This window comes from Phoca vitulina, unplaced genomic scaffold (assembly GCF_004348235.1).
Source record: "Phoca vitulina isolate PV1807 unplaced genomic scaffold, GSC_HSeal_1.0 scaffold69, whole genome shotgun sequence".
Lineage (NCBI taxonomy): Eukaryota > Metazoa > Chordata > Mammalia > Carnivora > Phocidae > Phoca > Phoca vitulina.
Genome location: NW_022589772.1, coordinates 3,283,098 through 3,301,444, shown reverse-complemented (window position 1 = coordinate 3,301,444; position 18,347 = coordinate 3,283,098). Strand labels below are relative to the sequence as shown.

The 18,347-nt window shown below is 42.6% G+C and overlaps 1 protein-coding gene across 3 annotated transcripts in view; it reads right to left on the bottom strand.

Annotated features, from left to right (window-relative positions):
- The window catches only part of TRPC5 (transient receptor potential cation channel subfamily C member 5), a 262,537-nt gene that overhangs the window by 94,169 nt on the left and 150,021 nt on the right, over positions 1–18,347 (bottom strand). For all 3 annotated transcript variants that reach the window (XR_004297931.1, XR_004297932.1, XM_032392736.1), the window contains exon 3: positions 976–1,497. Coding sequence is in view for 1 of the 3 variants with exons in the window: in XM_032392736.1 (XP_032248627.1) it covers positions 976–1,497 (522 nt within the window). In the remaining 2 variants the exon portion in view is untranslated. The remainder of the gene's footprint in view (positions 1–975; positions 1,498–18,347) is intronic.

The following is an 18,347-nucleotide window of genomic DNA, read 5'->3' as shown; positions in this document are numbered from 1 at the left end:
CCAACCAAACAACAAAAACATAAAAAAAGAAAAAATAACCTCTAGTTCCTTTAGTTATTTGGGAGTTATTTGTATTGACAGATACAACTATCCATCAGTCTTAAATGTCACATCTCTTCAGGGTAATAAAGAATCTTTGGAGGTGATCTCCATTATACCTCTGAAGGATGGAACTGCATTTTAGCAAGGTAAGGAAAACCACTGAATTCTCTACCCCTTGTCACAATTTCATTTTAAAAACCTTAGTAAAATGCTGAAAGCATCTCAAGAGGGATTTTTGAGTTTAACATAAGTATTCATGTAAAGTGGACTAGGGAGCCACAGTTATGAAACATGACCTTAGTGTTTTAGATTCCTTTAATCAAAGATGCTAGTAACAAATTCATTGTGTAAGACTGAAGAATCACAGACCTGTACCCCTGAAACAAATAATACATTATGTTAATAAAAAAATAAATTAAAAAAACAATAATAATTCATTTCCAAAAGCATCCAGACCGTGAGCCCTCCATGATTACTGACCACCATGGCCCCAATATGTAGGGTGGGGTCATTTGTTATGTGTTCTCATAGAAGTTCTCCTTCAGATCACTTACATTGCTTGTAATTACATATTCACTAATGTGATCATTTACGTGATGTCCACAGCTAGTTTGTAAGCTTCATGAAGGCAGCATCAGTGCCTGTTTTTTGTATTCCAAACACCTAGAACAGTGCTGAATAAGCATTTTTTGAAAGAATGAGTACTTCCCCATCAACAAATCAGATGGTCAGTATTTTTCCCTACTTATCTGTCTATAAAGAAAATATGTGGAGGCTGTATGTACCTTGGAAAATGAGTCTCACTTTTTTTGAGGCCTGTTGAACCATTCAATTGTGAGAGGACTAAATGGTAGAAAAAATGTCGACTCATTCTGCTGCACTGGACTCTGGATGGCTTAAGCTTTCCTGAAAGCAGAGAAAAGCTCAGCTTACCTCTTTCTGGTGGTATTTGATTGCCACCTTCAGCTTGGCCAGGTCATGGTACTTCTGAGGGTCAAGCTCTTCACTGTGGTCATCTCGATGGTTGAGGATGATTTCCAATTCCCGGGAGCTCCGAGCTTGGTCCAACAGGTCTTTGGCAAAGAGCTTGCATTGCTGGGAGAGCTCCTCATACTCGGCCTTGAACTCATTCTCCACCTTGCTGAGCTCCTTGAGCTCCCAGCCCAGACGGAAGGCAGTTAGGATGGGGTCCTCGCTTGACAAGGCAATGAGCGAGGGGCTTGCTAGAGCTTTATAGATGTTCAGCCGGGAGCGGGAGTGGCGCAGGCTGTCCACCTCTGAACTGGACACACACTCCACGCAGTTGCAGCGGATCTGGTGGGGCCGTGGGATAGTGACTCGTTTTTGGACAAGCAATTTGATGATCTCGTAGTTGTTGGTGTGGGCGGCCAGCATGATGGGAGTGATGTCTGGTGTGAACTCAGAGAACTGGGTATCCATCATGAGGGTGGGGACCTAGGTACAATAAAATAAAATCATAAAGGGCATGATTAAGGCTGGGAGAGAGAGGGAGCATAGGGCCCATCCAATGTTAGTGATTTGGGAATTGGAGTCACTATTCTCTTGTCAATTCCCCTTATTGCCATAGCTATTTGTGGAATACTGGCCATATGCCAGGCACACAGCACTTTACGTGTATTTACTCATTTAAGCCCCATGACCTTGTAAGGTAAATATTCTCCCCAAATGAAGAAGCTGAGGCACACAGAAGTTAAAGAACATACCCAAGGTCACATAGTTTTTAGTAACTGAGCCAAGATTCAAACCCAGGCAGTAGGAAGCTAGAACTTGGTTCTGAAAATTATGCAACCACAATATGCCCAATTCTGTCTGAGGCATGATGGGGGTTCTAGAGAAGTAAGGGGCATTTTCCCCAACCTTCTGGAGCTTAGTTGGGTAGATCAAACTTACATAAAATTGGTAAGTAGGAGTACATAGTAGCACGTGTTCAGTTCCAAATGAGTAGAGACTGCAGGAATATTTGTTTGAAAGGCTAAAGACAACCAGTAATTTTAAAGACCATACCACTAAATCAAGCCCCGGATGCTGAAGAAAAGACAATCTTAAGTGGTTCCATTGACTTTGTATGTATATAGGACATTAGGGGACCAAAGACCAAGGCCAGATAGTGTTCCTCCAACTTCTTGCAGGTCCCAGCAAGGTAGAGAGAATCTATTATTATCAGAAAGAAGTGCTCTGTAGGGGCGCCTGGGTGGCTCAGTCGTTAAGCGTCTGCCTTCGGCTCAGGTCATGGTCCCGGGGTTCTGGGATCGAGCCCCGTATCGGGCTCCCTGCTTGGCTGGAAGCCTGCTTCTCCCTCTCCCACTCCCCCTGCTTGTGTTCCCTCTCTCGCTGTCTCTCTGTCAAATAAATAAAATCTTAAAAAAAAAAAGAAGTGCTCTGTAAATGAAGACCTCTTGGCTTGGATGAAGTGTTAACAATAGCAAAAGGAACCTTTGATAACATCATTCTATCTATGATGTAATGCTTGGTGTAACTAGCAGCTATTGGAGGAAGGTCTGGGGTTCTTTGGGCATTCAGGAGCATTTTTAGGTGAGTTTGCAGAACCTGATCAATGAATAAAAAAATCTTTTGACTTTAAAATGTGTGTTTTGGGACCCAGCGTATTCTCAGTGTAATAGGGAAATGGAGGCAGCTCTATACCCAGAGAAGAGTCTCAGTGTGGTAGGATCTAGAGCTAAGGAATAAGGAGGACTGGGATAGTCAGAGGAGGCTTCATGGAGGGGTGGAGCTGAGTACTGAAAGCATGGATAGGATTCCAGGAAATTGTGAAATGATCTTAATACACTTCGAAGAAAACACTTCCAAATACTCATTTGAATTGGGGGAGAACAAAACATGGATAATTGAGATTGTCACGGAATAGACAAACATGTTTTACTTAATAGTTTCTCTTTACTCTTTTTTTTTTTTTTTTAAAGATTTTATTTATTCATTTGAGACAGAGAGAATGAGAGAGAGAGAGCACATGAGAGGGGGGGAGGGTCAGAGGGAGAAGCAGGCTCTCTGCCGAGCAGGGAGCCCGATGCGGGACTCGATCCAGGGACTCCAGGATCATGACCTGAGCCGAAGGCAGTCGCCTAACCAACTGAGCCACCCAGGTGCCCCTTTACTCTTAAAAAACGTTTTTTAGAACATTGCAGTTCCTGATGAACAGACAAAAGGACGTGTTACAGTTTTTCATCATCTTTGCCTCCTTCTCACCTTGGATGAAGGATTCACAAACAGGAAAGAGATCAGAAAACAGGAAGTGGGAGAGGGTTGGAGGAGAAGGAGGGGGAGGAGTTTGCAAGAAATCTGTTTCTTTCATGGAGTGGTTGCGTCAGCCTCTGAATAGTTGAGAACTGCATGCACATTGGTCATCAATTACTTGGATGGAGCGGCGAGACGGCAGTGTTAAACATTTAGAGGAAGCAGCTACAAACAAGACAGCAGGAAGTGAGCAACTGGCTCATAAAGTAAATTGGACACAGGAAAGAATAATCTCAGAAATTAACATAAGCCTCCAGGTTAAGGAAGAAGTAGGTCTGAGTGGGCCCAGTAATATACATAAACACAACAACCAACATAAAGCCTTGAGTTGGGGAGATGGTAAGTGAGCAATACGTCACAGTCTGCTCAGAAGAAAGGAGCTCAGATCTGGAAATCTGCCCCTTCCCAGTGGACAGAAGCGTTTCTCAATCTCTGCTATGACCCAGAGGCAGGAGGTGGCGGGTGGAGGGAGGATAGCCTGTAGCACAGGATTCCCTGGGTTAGATTGGAGGAATGCATCCTCCCTGCCATGGTGCTCTTCCTGTCCTCTCTCTCCCCCCACTTCCTAGCTCTTTCTACTTTTCTTACTCTTCTTTCTCTTTTTTCTTTCTGTTCCTCTATGCCAGTGCTGACAAGCCTGTCTAAGACAGACAATGGTACATGTGACTATTGCTTAGCCCCACTTGTGTCATTGAAAGGTTGCTGTCTATGCTTAGAAAGTGAAATGGTTTCTGGAGCCATCTGATTCCATTGTCTTTAATGTGGTGCTCAACAAGGAGCCTCTGATTCTCTATTTGACTTTCTGAGTATGTGACACAAGAGAGGACATCTTTTTAAAAGAAAACTGGTGTACAATGACCAACCACGTCTTCCCACTCTCCAGTCAACCTTACTATTCACAGGTTGCCACACTCATCTCACTCATTGCTCTCTGGGTATATAGTCTTGTGGGATCCCCCGTGTGTGGGGGGATCTCCCCATTTCTCTGCCAGTGAAGGGCCATTGTGAGGCCTGGCTTCTTCAATAGCTCCTCCTCTTAACTTGATCCTACCCCTTACTGACCACCCAGATGTTGTGGGCACTAGGTTATATCCAAGATCTTACTGTTCTAATGCTGCCCCCTTATATTTTTCTTTAATTACTTCACATATGCATTTCTTGCTTCATCAATAAGGTTGTGAGTCTAAGACAGAGCTGTCTTAGACTGCTTTTGTTTTCCCTCTAGCATCTAGTACAACGCTAGACACACAACAGGCACTGGGCAAAAAAAAAAAAAAAAAAAAAAAAAAAAATTTTCTATTCTCAAATTAAGAAATTGAGTCATTTACAAACCTGGCTGGCTCCCATAATCTGAGCCAATGAGAGATAATTTCCTTGGGTCTTTCCTTCTCATGTCCATCTGAGAAGGTAGTAGACATTCCAAGACTAAGGAGGGTTAGCAAATGGGCTTTATAGGGAATATCCTGAGGTCCCCCAACCTAGGACAGTCCCTGCCTGCCATTTTCGCAATTTTGGTGTTTTAAAGTGGAGACTCTGACACAAAGACCACAGACTTATACTCCTCTTCCCTTCTCTGCTTCTTCTTTTTTCATCCTGCTGCCTTTCCCTTTCTAGGGAAGGGACCATGAGCTATCATCAGGACAGCCATGGTAAAGATAGATTCTATAATGAGGGTGAGAGATTTCTGATAATATTCAGGACTTTGTGATATGGTCTATAACAGTAGGTAACAGAAATGAAGGTTACATGCGGGTACATATGCATAATCTGGATGAGTGGATGATAGGAACTAGTGAACTGTAGAGCACATGCTCTCTCAAAGGGGGTATTTGCTGCTGCACTCCTTGTTGTTATAAGCATGCACAAGGGCCCAATGTTGTGCTTAAGAGAAGTCAGAAACAATGGATTTTGTTGTAGAATTTCTTATTTTGTTGTCAAATAGCATCCTCTTTTTAACTTGAAGTATAATGGGCAGACAATATCCTATTAGTTTCTGGTGTACATCATAGGGATTTGATATTTTGAAACATGATAAAAATTATCCCCATGATAAGTAGAGTTACCATCTGTCACCATTGAAAGTTATTACGATATTATGGACTGTATTCCCTGTACTGTTCATTACATTCCCATGCTTTGTTTTCTAACTGAAAGTTTGTACCTCTTAATCTCTTTCAGGGTAGAATTTCTTAAAGTTTTAAATGTTGGCTAAAAAAGCTAAAGATAGTGTGCGGTCCCAACAAGATACATATATGAGGCAATTTAGGCTTGAGTGAACCAGTTTATGACCTTTGAGCTAGCATATAACTTATGAGATGAAGGAGGGGTAGGAGAGGAAGCTGAACATTTAGGCAGAGGCCAGATGATGAAAAGCCTCATATGTTATGTTAAGGAATTTAATGTTACCTGTTGGCCATGGGGAGCTACTGAAGAGTTGTTTTTTTGTTTTCTTTTTTTTTTTAGAGAGGGAGGGGGAGAGGGGGCAAATGGAGAGAGAGAGAGAGAGAGAGAGAGAGAGAATCTTAAGCAGGCTCCATGCCCAGCTAGGAGCCTGACACGAGGCTCGATCTCACAACACTGAGATCATGACCTGAGCTGAAACCAAGAGCTGGATGCTTAACTGACTGAGACACCCAGGGGCCCCTAACTGAAGAGTTTTAATCAAGGAGAGTGGCATAGTTGAACAAGTGTTTTATAAAGATCAGTTTGGCGCAAGACTGGGGCAGTTAAATGTGCTGGTAAATGTTTAATAAGAAGCTCTCCATAAAAAAAAAATCTTGATTTGTAGTGTTTGCCAATTTCTGTGGTGTATTCCCATTGTGGCCAATTTCAAGCTACCAATATGACATCATAGAACCCAGAGTTGGGAAGCGATGTGTACAACCAGCTCTCACTGCCCAGTGTAAGCCAGCTCCAGCCTATCACTGGACTGAGTTTCAGAAAGCTGAGACTAGTTAAAAGATCTCATTAGGTGAAGAGATGGTGGGGTCTTAAACTAGACACTAGAGATAGGACAGAGCAGATTTAAGACATTCACTGGATGTGTCAGGTAGTACTGGAGGGAGCAGAAATCAAAGATGTTGCACGCTTGGTTGAATAGTGGTGTCATTAATTGAGAGAGTTGATACAGGAGGAAGAGCAGGTTTGGCATTAAAACAAAGTCAATTTTGGACATGTTGAATTTAAAGTACCTACTGGAACAGTAGCAGGGAACTGTATAACTCTGGTATGAATCTTGAACGAAAGGTCAAGGCTGAAAATACAGGTGTGAGAGTCTTCAGCCTATAAGAGTAGTTGAAACCAAGGGAGTAAACAGGATCAGCCTCAGCCTGCCCCAGCTCCCCTGCAGCTCTGCCTGATGATCTACCCCAAAGGCTGGGCCCAGCCCATTTCCAGAGCAACTGAAGCTTGAGGTAGGATGTTCAAGTAGCCAGTCTCAGCCTCTTCCATTCCAAATTCCAATCACAGGGGCCCTGCATTAGGGTGCTTTTTTTTCTGTTAGTTTCTGAATCCCAGCTTCTTCCCCACTTGTGCCCTCATTTGTCAAACAAGATTTCTCCCTGGATCTTTTTTTTTTAATTTATTTTTTTAAATTAATTTTTTAAAAATTTTATTTATTTTAAATTTAAATTCCCTACCATTTAAATTTATTTTTTAAAATTTATTTTTATTTTTTTAAGATTATTTATTTGAGAGAGAGAATGAGAGAGAGCACGAGAGGGGGGAGGGTCAGAGGGAGAAGTAGACTCCCTGCTGAGCAGGGAGCCTGATGTGGTACTTGATCCTGGGACTCCAGGATCATGACCTGAGCTGCAGGCAGTCGCTTAACCAACTGAGCCACCCAGGGGCCCTCTCCCTGGATCTTAATCTGAATGTCATGTAACTGGTTTAATAGTCCAGGTCTTGTATATTTTCTGGATTATCTGGGCTTTCACTGTCTTTGAGCTATTTTACAAGGCTGTAAATGTCATGCAAATATTTCTTGTTTGGTGAAATCCAATTGATCATTGCCTTAAGCATCTGTAAATTTCTTTGCATCTATTTGTAAATTTTTTTTCAGCATTCCTGATGGCCTATATCAGGGGTCAGTAAATTTTCCATAAAAGACCAGATGGTAAATAGGTTAGGCTTTGTGAGCCCTGCAACTCTGCCACTGTGGCAGGAAAACAGCCATGGGCAATATGGAAATGAATGGGTGTGGCTGTGCACCATAACATTTCATTTAGGAAAACGGGTGACAGGCAGAATTTGGCTTGTAGGCCATAGCTTACAGACCCCTGGCCTCCTGGGTCCCTCAGTAATTAATAAATTAAATAAATTCTTTGATACGTGTTTACTTTAAATTTGTATAAGAATCATGGTTTACCTTTCTTTTCTCAAATTTTCCTTTAACAGCCATTTTGTGTTGAGATTGAGGTCAGGTGGAAAATTCCATTTTATTCTTTTCTTATCAAGTTTTGTCTTCTCTTTGGAGTCTAAAATTATACTGAATGATCTTGCGCTTCCCATTAAAAATTATGATTTTTAAAAGGAAAAGGGGGGAGGGGAAGGAAATCAACACACGAAGAGATTAGATTTCGTTCCCATTATCTACAACTGTATTTCTATAGAAACCTGCTGCATAAACTGACTTGATTGAGCTTTAAAATTTGCAATAATGTGGCTAACTTAGGGCAAGGCCGCTAAAGAAGTTACCTTGCCCGCCTCTCCCTGGGGCTTTGCATTCAGACACTAATGAGTTTGCACCTGGATCTGCCCTAGGTCTCCCCGTTGAAAAGCTAGCATTATATTCTAGGATCCTTTCGGATTAATGAGCACAAGAACAGAGTCGCTAGGCTCAGGGATCATCACATAAAATGCAGTACAGTGAACAGAATGAGCTAAAGTCAGCTTCTTTATATTTTCACCTAAATTCCATTGCCACAGGATACAGAGGAATAGATAATACTCCACCTCCCCCACTCTCCCCGCTCCAGACTGGCTGGAGCTTTTACAAAGTGATTGTATTCAAGGGGCCCAAAAGCTACATTCATTTTAACCTCATCACTGGACATAATCTGCTAATTGGAATTTTTCTGAACCTTATTGTTACCAGCCTTAGGCAGGCGCCCTTGCTGGAGTTTGTCACAAGCTTCTGAAATTAAACCCCCCATTTGTAATAATGGGCAGACCCTTATCAGGAGCCACCTCATTCATACCCACAATGTCATCTGGTCATAGGCCAAACCTCTCCAACTGGCACTTCCTCATGAAGCTGGCCTGATAGCATCATGTTGGAAACAAATCTCCCATCTTGTGCCTGGATTTAGTGAAACTGTAATACTTCTTTTGCTACCTGCTGGATCCCCTCCTCCCCCACCCTTAACATGCCAGATAGAATCAATGTTCAATCTTTTCAGTAGTCCAAAGGACTGCTGGAAAAGAAATTTCATTTCTCTGGTATTACTCAAAAAATGAAGAACACCAGCATCTAATCATGTTCCATTACCAGCTGCCCACTCTGCCTTACCTGTAAGATCAGTTAGCTAGTAGGGGAGATAATGCATGAGCTACTTTGGCATCAGATGGGAAATAATCTGTTTCCCAGAGTCTGATAAAAACAGAACCATCAGAATTAAGATTTGCTAGATCATCTCTGCTGATTTCAAGGCCAAAGTCTATATAATCCAGGTTGGAAGACAAAAATGGACAAAACTTATTTGGGGACAATGTTACAGAACCCACGTGGTATTTAAAAAACAGTCAATATTGATATGTAAAAATCAATAATGTATATAACAATGGCCAGCATTAGCCTGATTAACATAGAATAAAAATAATACTAATGGCTACTGGTTATCAAACCCTTTCCATATACCAGATGATGTGGGACACAAAGGCAAAAGAAAAATTACATGTCCTTACTACTTACAGCCCATTGACAAGGCCTTGAAACAGGCAGAGGACCTTCCTCTGGGAGCTCAGCTGCCTGGATGTGGACACTTTGCTAAGAGCAAAAGGCCACCTTGGCTTAACATTGTCCCAACCCCCCAGGATCCCGTGTGTCTACTTTAAACATATAGACATTCCTTTGGAAACTTCCTTTATCTCTGCCCTCCAAGATGTATTTTGGCATCCTCCTCCAAGCATATGGCCCACTGATGTACATCTGAAGGGTCTCATTACTGAGGTTTTATTAAACAGTAATAAATGACATTTTCCTAACCATAGCTAGCCCTCTCAGGTTCCTGGAAACCTTCTTTCCAAAATACCTTGGAGGGTTGTGCTGTCCCTAACCGCCTCCCAACTTGAAAGTATGTAGTCAGTCACCCGGCACAACCTCAGTGCAGCTCTTTTTGCCCACGGGTCCTGTCCCTGTGCTTTAAGAAAACCAACTGTTTGCACTGAAGACATCTCAAGAATTCTTTCTTGACTATTTGCTCTGAATCCCAACATTCCACATCACCAGGCACCATGCTGGAGCATCTAATTTAGTCCTCACCATGGTTCTATGCTGTAGGCATAGTAATTATTCCCATTTACACCTGAGGAAACTTGGTCTCAGAGAAGGTAAGTGCCTTGTCCAAGGTCATATAGCTAGGGAATAGAGTCACCAGCACTTGAACCCAGGCAGTTTGGCTCTGAAGTCTACACTGTTAACCACTATACTACTTCACCTCCAACCACCAAAAGATCAACTATTTGGTTTCATTACATCAATAAACAAATCTATAACAATCCTAACATTGAATATTCAGATATATCATAAGTATATATTACAGGTTTTATTGGGTATTAATTGACCTCATCAACTAATGTTCTACTTTAAACCCAGATAAACATTATATAGCATTGCTCAAGGTTTGGAAGCCTATAAAACCATTCTCGATTTCTCATCAGATGGGGGCTCTTAATTTTTCAAAAAGACAAGAGCTAAGTCTATGAGAAAATACATATAGCTAACTCCATAGGTGGTGAGAGTTTATAATTTCAGGTTTCTAGGTGGAGGAAACCTAGAAAGGCATTCTTCTCAAATCTAGGTGGTGACAAAGTGTAAATGAATCATTCCATACACTTTCCTTTGCAAAATACGAATATAATGAATGATGGGGGTCACTGACTCCAAAAGTAAGGCGCACCTTTGGATAGATATTAAATGTGAAGGAGGAGGCAAAAGAAGCCAAGATAGGAAGGGCATATGCTGTGGGTGGCTTTTGGGGCGCTAGCCCTCTGTGAAGGCATTCTTTTTTTTTTTTTTTTTTAAAGATTTTATTTATTTGACAGAGAGAGACACAGTGAGAGAGGGAACAGAAGCAGGGGGAGTGGGAGAGGGAGAAGCAGGCTTCCTGCGGAGCAGGGAGCCCGATGTGGGGCTCGATCCCAGGACCCTGGAATCATGACCTGAGCCGAAGGCAGACGCTTAACGACTGAGCCACCCAGGCGCCCTCTGTGAAGGCATTCTGTGCACAGTTAAGATATGACACTTCCCAGGACAATAGTGAAGATGATGCAGCGAGTCAAAAATAAGTAAATCAGAAGATGTAGGTTATTATGGAGATGGGAAAAATGTCAGAAGTGAAGGGTTGGTCATTGTGTGTCTAAGACCACACAGAGGAATGGAACCCCAATCTGCCAATGTGAGTGTAGGTAGCTTGGCAGATAGCCCTATGGTGGAGCTGATACAAATATCTCTTTAGGATATTGGTTCATTTTTTATGGTCACCAGGTAATTTTTAATTAGATTAAATTTAATTAGATTAATTAGATTAATTTAATCTACTTTCTTGTAGATTGCTTTACTGGGAAGAGGATGCTGCCAAACTGATTTAGAGTTTTCCATGTCATTGTTTATCACATAACCAGTGTGAGTTTGGGTAGCATGGTAATGGTTTCTGGACAGGGCTGAGAACCCAGATGCAGAAACCTTAGTGACTAAACCAAGGCAGAGGACCATGTGAGGGGAACCAGATTGACATCAACTATATCATAGGATTTGATACAAATTGCCATTGATTATTTTCCAATTTTTCCAGTGGGTCCTGATCTTTTGAAAAAAAATTTTAGGGGCGCCTGGGTGGCTCAGTGGGTTAAGCGTCTGCCTTTGGCTCAAGTCATGATCCTGGGGTCCTCAGATCGAGCCCCGCATCGGGCTGCCAGCTCAGCGGCGAGCCTGTTTCTCCCTCTGCTGTTCCCCCTGCTTGTGCTCTCTCACTCTCTCTGTCAAATAAATAAAATCTTAAAAAATTTTTTTTTAATTTTTAATTTTTTTAGAAGCAGGGAGGGACAGAGGGAGAGAGAGAATCTTAAGCAGGCTACATGCCCAGCATAGATTCCAACGTGGGGCTCAATCTCACGACCCTGAGGTCATGACCTGAGCTGAAATCAAGAGTCAGACACTTGACTGACTGAGCCACCCAGACGGCCCCAGTGGGTACTGATCTTGATAGAAGCACATTTGCCAGCAAAACAAAATGAGAATGAACCAAAAGAAAGTCTTTTGTCGGGGGGAGAAAAAAAGGAGCCAACAATCTCTATTTCGTTTTAGGTAGTTCATAGCCATACACTTGAAAAGTATGTTCAGGGCGCCTGGGTGGCTCAGTCGTTAAGCGTCTGCCTTCAGCTCAGGTCATGATCCCAGGGTCCCGGGATCGAGACCCGCATCGGGCTCCCTGCTCGGCAGGAAGGCTGCTTCTCCCTCTCCCACTCCCCCTGCTTGTGTTCCTGCTCTCGCTGTCTCTCTGTCAAATAAATAAAATCTTAAAAAAAAAAAAAAAAAAAAAAGAAAAGTATGTTCATTGCCATACAATTGAAAATTGGTAGGTACGACCAGGAGTGCCAGTTTAGGCCTATAAGAGCTTGGGTGATAAAAGTTAAGCTCAGTTCGTTCTCAGAGTGTATAACAAAGTTATAAAAGGGTAATTCTCACTATTACTCTCAAAAACAGTGTGGAATAAGGCTGGATAAAGAAAAGGGCCTCATGTCAGTTTGTGGTAGGTAAGAGACCTTTTAAAAAGGTATAAAGAAAACCAGGTCAGAAATCTAGAAGCCAAATTCATGTTAAATATTATCAAAAGTATTCCCTCTGCTAATAATGATTTTCATCTCATGCTCCATACACATGCCAAATGGTGTTTTGTTTTAAAGTTGCTCAGTTCATATGCAGGCATCGGACTGAAGGATTATATAGTTGAAGGACAAGGCTTGAGAGAGGAGATTGTGTCACATTTGTGAAGCAATTATTGACCCCACATTCCTGCTTCCCTTAGTTACCCACACCTGAGACAATCCAGGCAGCTGGCCCTAGCCTCCAGAGGTAGAATACTACTGCTCAACAGCTACTTTAAATGTGGGCATAGGTCCTGAGCAGGGGGGGAGATAATTTCTCTTTACATGACTACCCTCAATCTTTTTAGCAGAGGCAACATTATAAGGTCATCAATTCTCTTCTGTCTAGTGGTAAAACATCTGCAGGGTTGAATTTTGCATATCTGGCCCTGAGGATTGCTCTTACATGGAGGCATTTGGTATATAATTAGACAAAGTGCAGTGAAGGGTAGGGGACAATTATGTAGTATAGTTAGAGTTTCCCCAAGCTCAGAGTTAGAAGAAAAATGGGTTTATAATCTCAATTATCCAGTTTGGTTTTCTAAAATGAACATAGAAGTTTTTCAGCTTCTTCCCTGAAGACAGCATGTCAGAAAATGTACCTAAACTGCAGCATGGAGAAATTCAGAAGACCTAAAACATAAGATATAGCCCAATGACTGTCTCAGGCTCGTGGGCCTTACACACAAGATTTCTGTCTCTGAGGCACAGGAGGTGTTAGGAGAGAGCATGAATTCCTTCCATGCTATCAATTTCAAAGAGGCATGGCCCTAATATTTCAGGCCTCTCCAAATAGTTCCTTATGATTTCAGAAGCTGTAAACATAGCTAAATCCAACACCTTTTGAGAATGTCTTTACCCTTTTATACTGTATCACCTTTTGGGGTAATGTGGTCAGCTGTTTTATTATATACTGTGGAAATCATATTCTGTCATTCATCCTAAAGCTTTGGCAGGTTCAAAGGCTCTATTCCTTCCCATATCCTATTAATTGGTGAACTAGATCCAGTTTTCCTTCTCTATAGCTTCCATCATCTTAGAGGTTTCTTTTCTTCACAATTCAGATTGAAAAATTGGTTTTTGAAACTCTGTCCTTAATATGGAAAGGAACAATTTCCTTGCAGGTAATTTGAAAAGAGTAAACTGGGGTTAGTATGAACATTGCACTGAATTCTTCAGGAAGGTTAGAGACCTCTGTCCTTGGAGACTTTTTTTTTTTTTTTTTTTTAAGTAGGCTCTACACGCAGCATGGAGCCCAACGTGGGCCTAACTCACAATCCCGGGATCAAGATCCTGAGATCAAGATCCTGAGATCAAGACCTGAGCTGATATAAAGAGTCGGATGTTCAACCGACTGAACCACCCAGGTGCCCTTGTCCTTGGAGACCTTTAAGAGCAGAATAGATGCTTCCCTGTCTGAGGTTGTTTTAGAATTCATACTCCCCCAGGGCAGAGTTTCTCAAAATTCAGGGCCAGACAATTTTTTGTTGTCGGGGGGACGTCCTGTGCATTATAGGATGTTTAGCAGTATCCCTGGTCTCTACCCACTAGACACCACAATTGGCTCTCTCTTCCCCCAGATTTCACAACCAAAAATATCTCTGGACATTGCCAAGTGTGTCCCCTGGGAAGCAAAATCACCCCAGTTGGGAACTGCTGCTCTAAGGCATGAGGCCTCTTTGGCAATGGGCTGACTGGAGCAGGGAGAGGCAGAACTAGCTAGAATTAATAAGGCCAGTTTTAGGCTCATCTATCCCAATCCACCTGAGGATTGCAATACACTCCCATCAGTACAGTGGCTCACTAGGCCAATAATTCTCAACGGTTGGAAGGACAGGGAGTGGGAATGCCACTCCTTTCCCATGGAGAGTTTATTGGAATTTTATTTTCAGTAGAATATTAGGTTTAAAAAACTCTAGAAGTGTGTTGTGCATTATGATGACCACTAGCCATATTTGGCTATTTAAATTAACTAAAATTAGTAATATTTTACTTTTATTTTTTAAGTAATATTTTAAAAATTTAGTTCCTCAGTCACAGTATCTACATTTCAACTACTCAGTAGCCATATGATGGCCACCTTATTTGACAGCATAGATAAAAAACATTTCTATCATGGTAGAAAGTTCTGTTGGATAGCACTGCTCTGAAAGGTTGATAATCACTGGATAAGAGAGACCTCCTGAAACAATCTAGAAATGCTTTAGCAATGGGTAATAGCAAACATTTACCATAGTCTTCTTTTTTTAAAGATTTACTTATTTTAATTTTAGAGAGGGAGGAGGGGCAGAGGGAGAAGGAGAGAGTCACAAGCAGACTCTGTGCTGAGCGCAGAGCCCAACACAGGGCTTGACCCTGAGATCAGGAACTGAGCTGAAACCAAGAGCCGGACGCTCAACCGACTGTGCTACTCAGGTGCCCCCATTTACTAAATTCTTAAAAATGTGCTAGAAACTTTGCTAAGCACTTGGTATGTATTATCTCATTTCTGGTGTCAGAACTGCCATTATAGATAAGAAAAGTATTTTACAGATTTTTATAGATAAGAAAACTGAGGCTCAGAAAGGTAAAGTGACTTGTCTAAGGTTACACCGATCCTTCTCAAATGGAGGAGCCAGGACTTAAATCCAAGCAGTTTGGACCCAGAGCTTGGGTTGTTAACAGGAGTGTGATATGGACTCAAGGTGGTAGAATGATGGGTGTCTGGCATCAGAAGCAGCCCAGACATGCTAGTTGTGGATAAGAGAGCTTCCTTTTTTTAAAAAAGATTTTATTTATTTATTTGTGAGAGAGAGGAGAGAGAGAGAGTGAGCATGAGCAGGCGAGGGGCAGAGGGAGAGAGAGAAGCAGACTCTCCACTGAGCAGGGAGTCTGATGCAGGGCTTGATCCCAGGGTCCTGGGATCATGACCTGAACGGAAGGCAGACGCTTAACTGACTGAGCCACCCAGGTGCCCCTAAGAAAGCTTTCTTAATATGTGGGCAGAACAGTGTATCTGGAGACTGTGGTTGTACACAGAGGTCTAGGAGGCAGGTGGTTGGTATTGTAATGGTCTGGAAACATGAATGGGGGTACTGGGCAGGATATAAGATAGGGACTCAGTTACTGGAATTAATCTAGGATATCTCAACCATGGCACTCTTGACATTTTGGTCCAGATGATTTTTTAATTGTTGTGGAGGGGCTGTCCTGTTCCTTGTAGGATATTTAGCAGCATTCCTGGCCTCTACCCCTTTGATACCAGTAGCAGCTCCTCCCCAAGTGTGACAGCCAAAAACATTTTGAGACATTGCCAAATATGCCCCCTGTGGCACAAAATTGCCTGCAGTTTAGAAAAGCAGAGTGTAAAAGCAGACCCTTGGTTATGTGACAATAAGGCAAGAGCTTATGTATGGCTACCAGAATACAAGACTCAGAGGGGACCAGCAGCGTGGCAGACTGGATGCTGAGCTGCTGAGCTGTTGGCCTCCAGATCTAAGAGTCCCCATGAACAGGAACAGGACAAGTCCCAGAGCCTGGACTAGAAGAGTCACCCCATGGGAGTGAATTATCTTTATCTGGAGGTGGTGGTACCGAAGGGCTACAATGGCGGGGAACTAGGCAGCTCATCATGGAGCTCACCTTCCCATGGCATGATACTATTATTCTATTATCCTTAATAGCACTGAAAAGGAGTCAGGGCCCATGCATCTCATGGCACCAGCAGTCAGGGCCCTTGGTTATCATCCAAATGGAAACTCCATGAGTTATGGATGTTCCACGCAAAATGAGACAAACCTACAATGATTGCCATTCATGGCAGGAAACATGTCTTATGGTTGGTGTTGCTGGAGGCACCCCGGGGAATTTTGTAGTTAGGTTCTTTCTTCTTGAACTGCTGACCTGGGATTTCCGAGTGGCTTCTCTCAGAAACACCCATGCAATAAGGAGTCCCTCACTCTGTAGCAGGAGTTGGCTGAGGTTGGGAAGCTTTTGAGAAAAGAAGCTTGAGCCTGGATAATGCCAAGAAGCTTAGGTCCACCTAGAACAGGAATCTTGGCAAAACTCATTTCAAGTATATATATATATATATTTTTTTTTTTTTTTATTTTTTTTAATTTTTTTTTTTTTTTTTTTTGTGGCTCCTGGGTGGCTCAGTCGGTTAAACCTCTGCCTTTGGCTCAGGTCATGGTCCTGGGATCCTTGGATCAAGCCCTGTGTCAGGCTCCTTGTTCAGCAGGGAGCCTGCTTCTCCCTCTTCCTCTGCCCCTCCTTCGCTTGTGCTTTCTCTCAAATAAATAAATAAAATCTTTAAAAGAAGAGAATTTTTTAAATTTTTAAAATTTATTTTTCTTTATTTTTTTAAAAGATTTTATTTATTTATTTGACAGAGAGAGACCCAGCAAGAGAGGGAACACAAGCAGGGGGAGTGGGAGAGGGAGAAGAAGGCTTCCTGAAGAGCAGGGAGCCCGATGCAGGGCTCGATCCCAGGACCCTGGGACCATGACCTGAGCCAAAGGCAGACGCTTAACGACTGAGCCACCCAGGTGCTCCGAGAATTTTTTTTATTTTTCAAGATTTTATTTATTTATTTGAGAGAGACAGAGTGAGAGAGAGCACGAGCAGGGGGAAGGAGCAGAGGCAGAGGGAGAAGCAGACTCCTGGCTGAGCAGGGAGCCCGATGTAGGACTCGATCCCAGGACCCCAGGATCACGACCCGAGCCGAAGGTAGATGCTTAACCAACTGAGCCACCCAAGTGCCCCAATAAAAAAAAAAAATTGTTTTTTTTTTTTAAGATTTTATTTATTTATTTGACAGATAGAGACATAGCGAGAGAGGGACACAAGCAGGGGGGAGTGGGAGAGGGACAAGCAGGCTTCCCGCTGAGCAGAGAGCCCAATGTGGGGCTCGATCCCAGGACCCTAGGATCATGACCTGAGCTGAAGGCAGACGCTTAACGACTGAGCCACCCAGGCGCCCCTAAAAAAAAAAAAATTCTTAAGAATATTTTCTTCTTCTTTAGCAGAAACACAGGATTCAAAATCTCTGATGGTGGGGCGCCTGGGTGGCTCAGTGGCTTAAGTGGCTACCTTCGGCTCAGGTCATGATCCCTGGGTTCTGAGATGGAGCCCTGCATCAGCTTTGGGAGTTGGCATTGGGCTCCCTGCTCCCTGGGGAGTCTGCTTCTCCCTCTCCCTCTGCCCCTCCCCTTGCTCATGTGCACTCTCTCTCTCAAATAAATAAATAAAATCTTTAAAAAAACAAAAGGCTGATGGCTATGGCAGCATACATCATGAGAAACAGTTGACTTTTCAGTATACAATGACCAGAATAAAATTACAGGGTCATAATAATAAATGGGTCATATTTAAAAAAGTATGTAACTTTTGGTTGATAGGAAAAGCAGCTTAGGTCATTGTATGATTGAACTTAATGCCCATCGTGTTGACATCATCAGTTGCAAGCAAGTTCTTTCCAAACACAGTCTTTGACAAGCAAAGCTTTACTAATATCCATATAATGTACTGCATTTACTCATATATTTTCTCTCTATTGAATTTTGAGAGGAAAAACTCAAGACAAATGTCGCCTCCCCACCATAATTTCTTCCTCTCTCTGACATTACTTTTAATTTTATTGCTTTGGACTGGCAGCTGCATGGTCAATAGTGCCTTCTCAAGCAGAATGTCTTTTATTCGTGTCAGAACAGACCAAGTGTTAAGGAAAGGGGCAGGAGCTTGGCTACCTCTGGTTGAAGACGGAAGAAGGGAGAGCTACTCTGGGCTTCTAACCCCAGGGCTACTCTCTCTCCTGTCTCATGCCTGTCTTTCTCCCATGCACTCCCAGGCTACAGGAGCAGGTTGCTGTCTTCCCAGAGAAAGGTAAGCTAGGTGCTAATCACTGCTGAATTAGGAAGACATCAGCTGCCTTGTCCTTACTTCCCTGAAGTCAAACATGCCCCAAATCT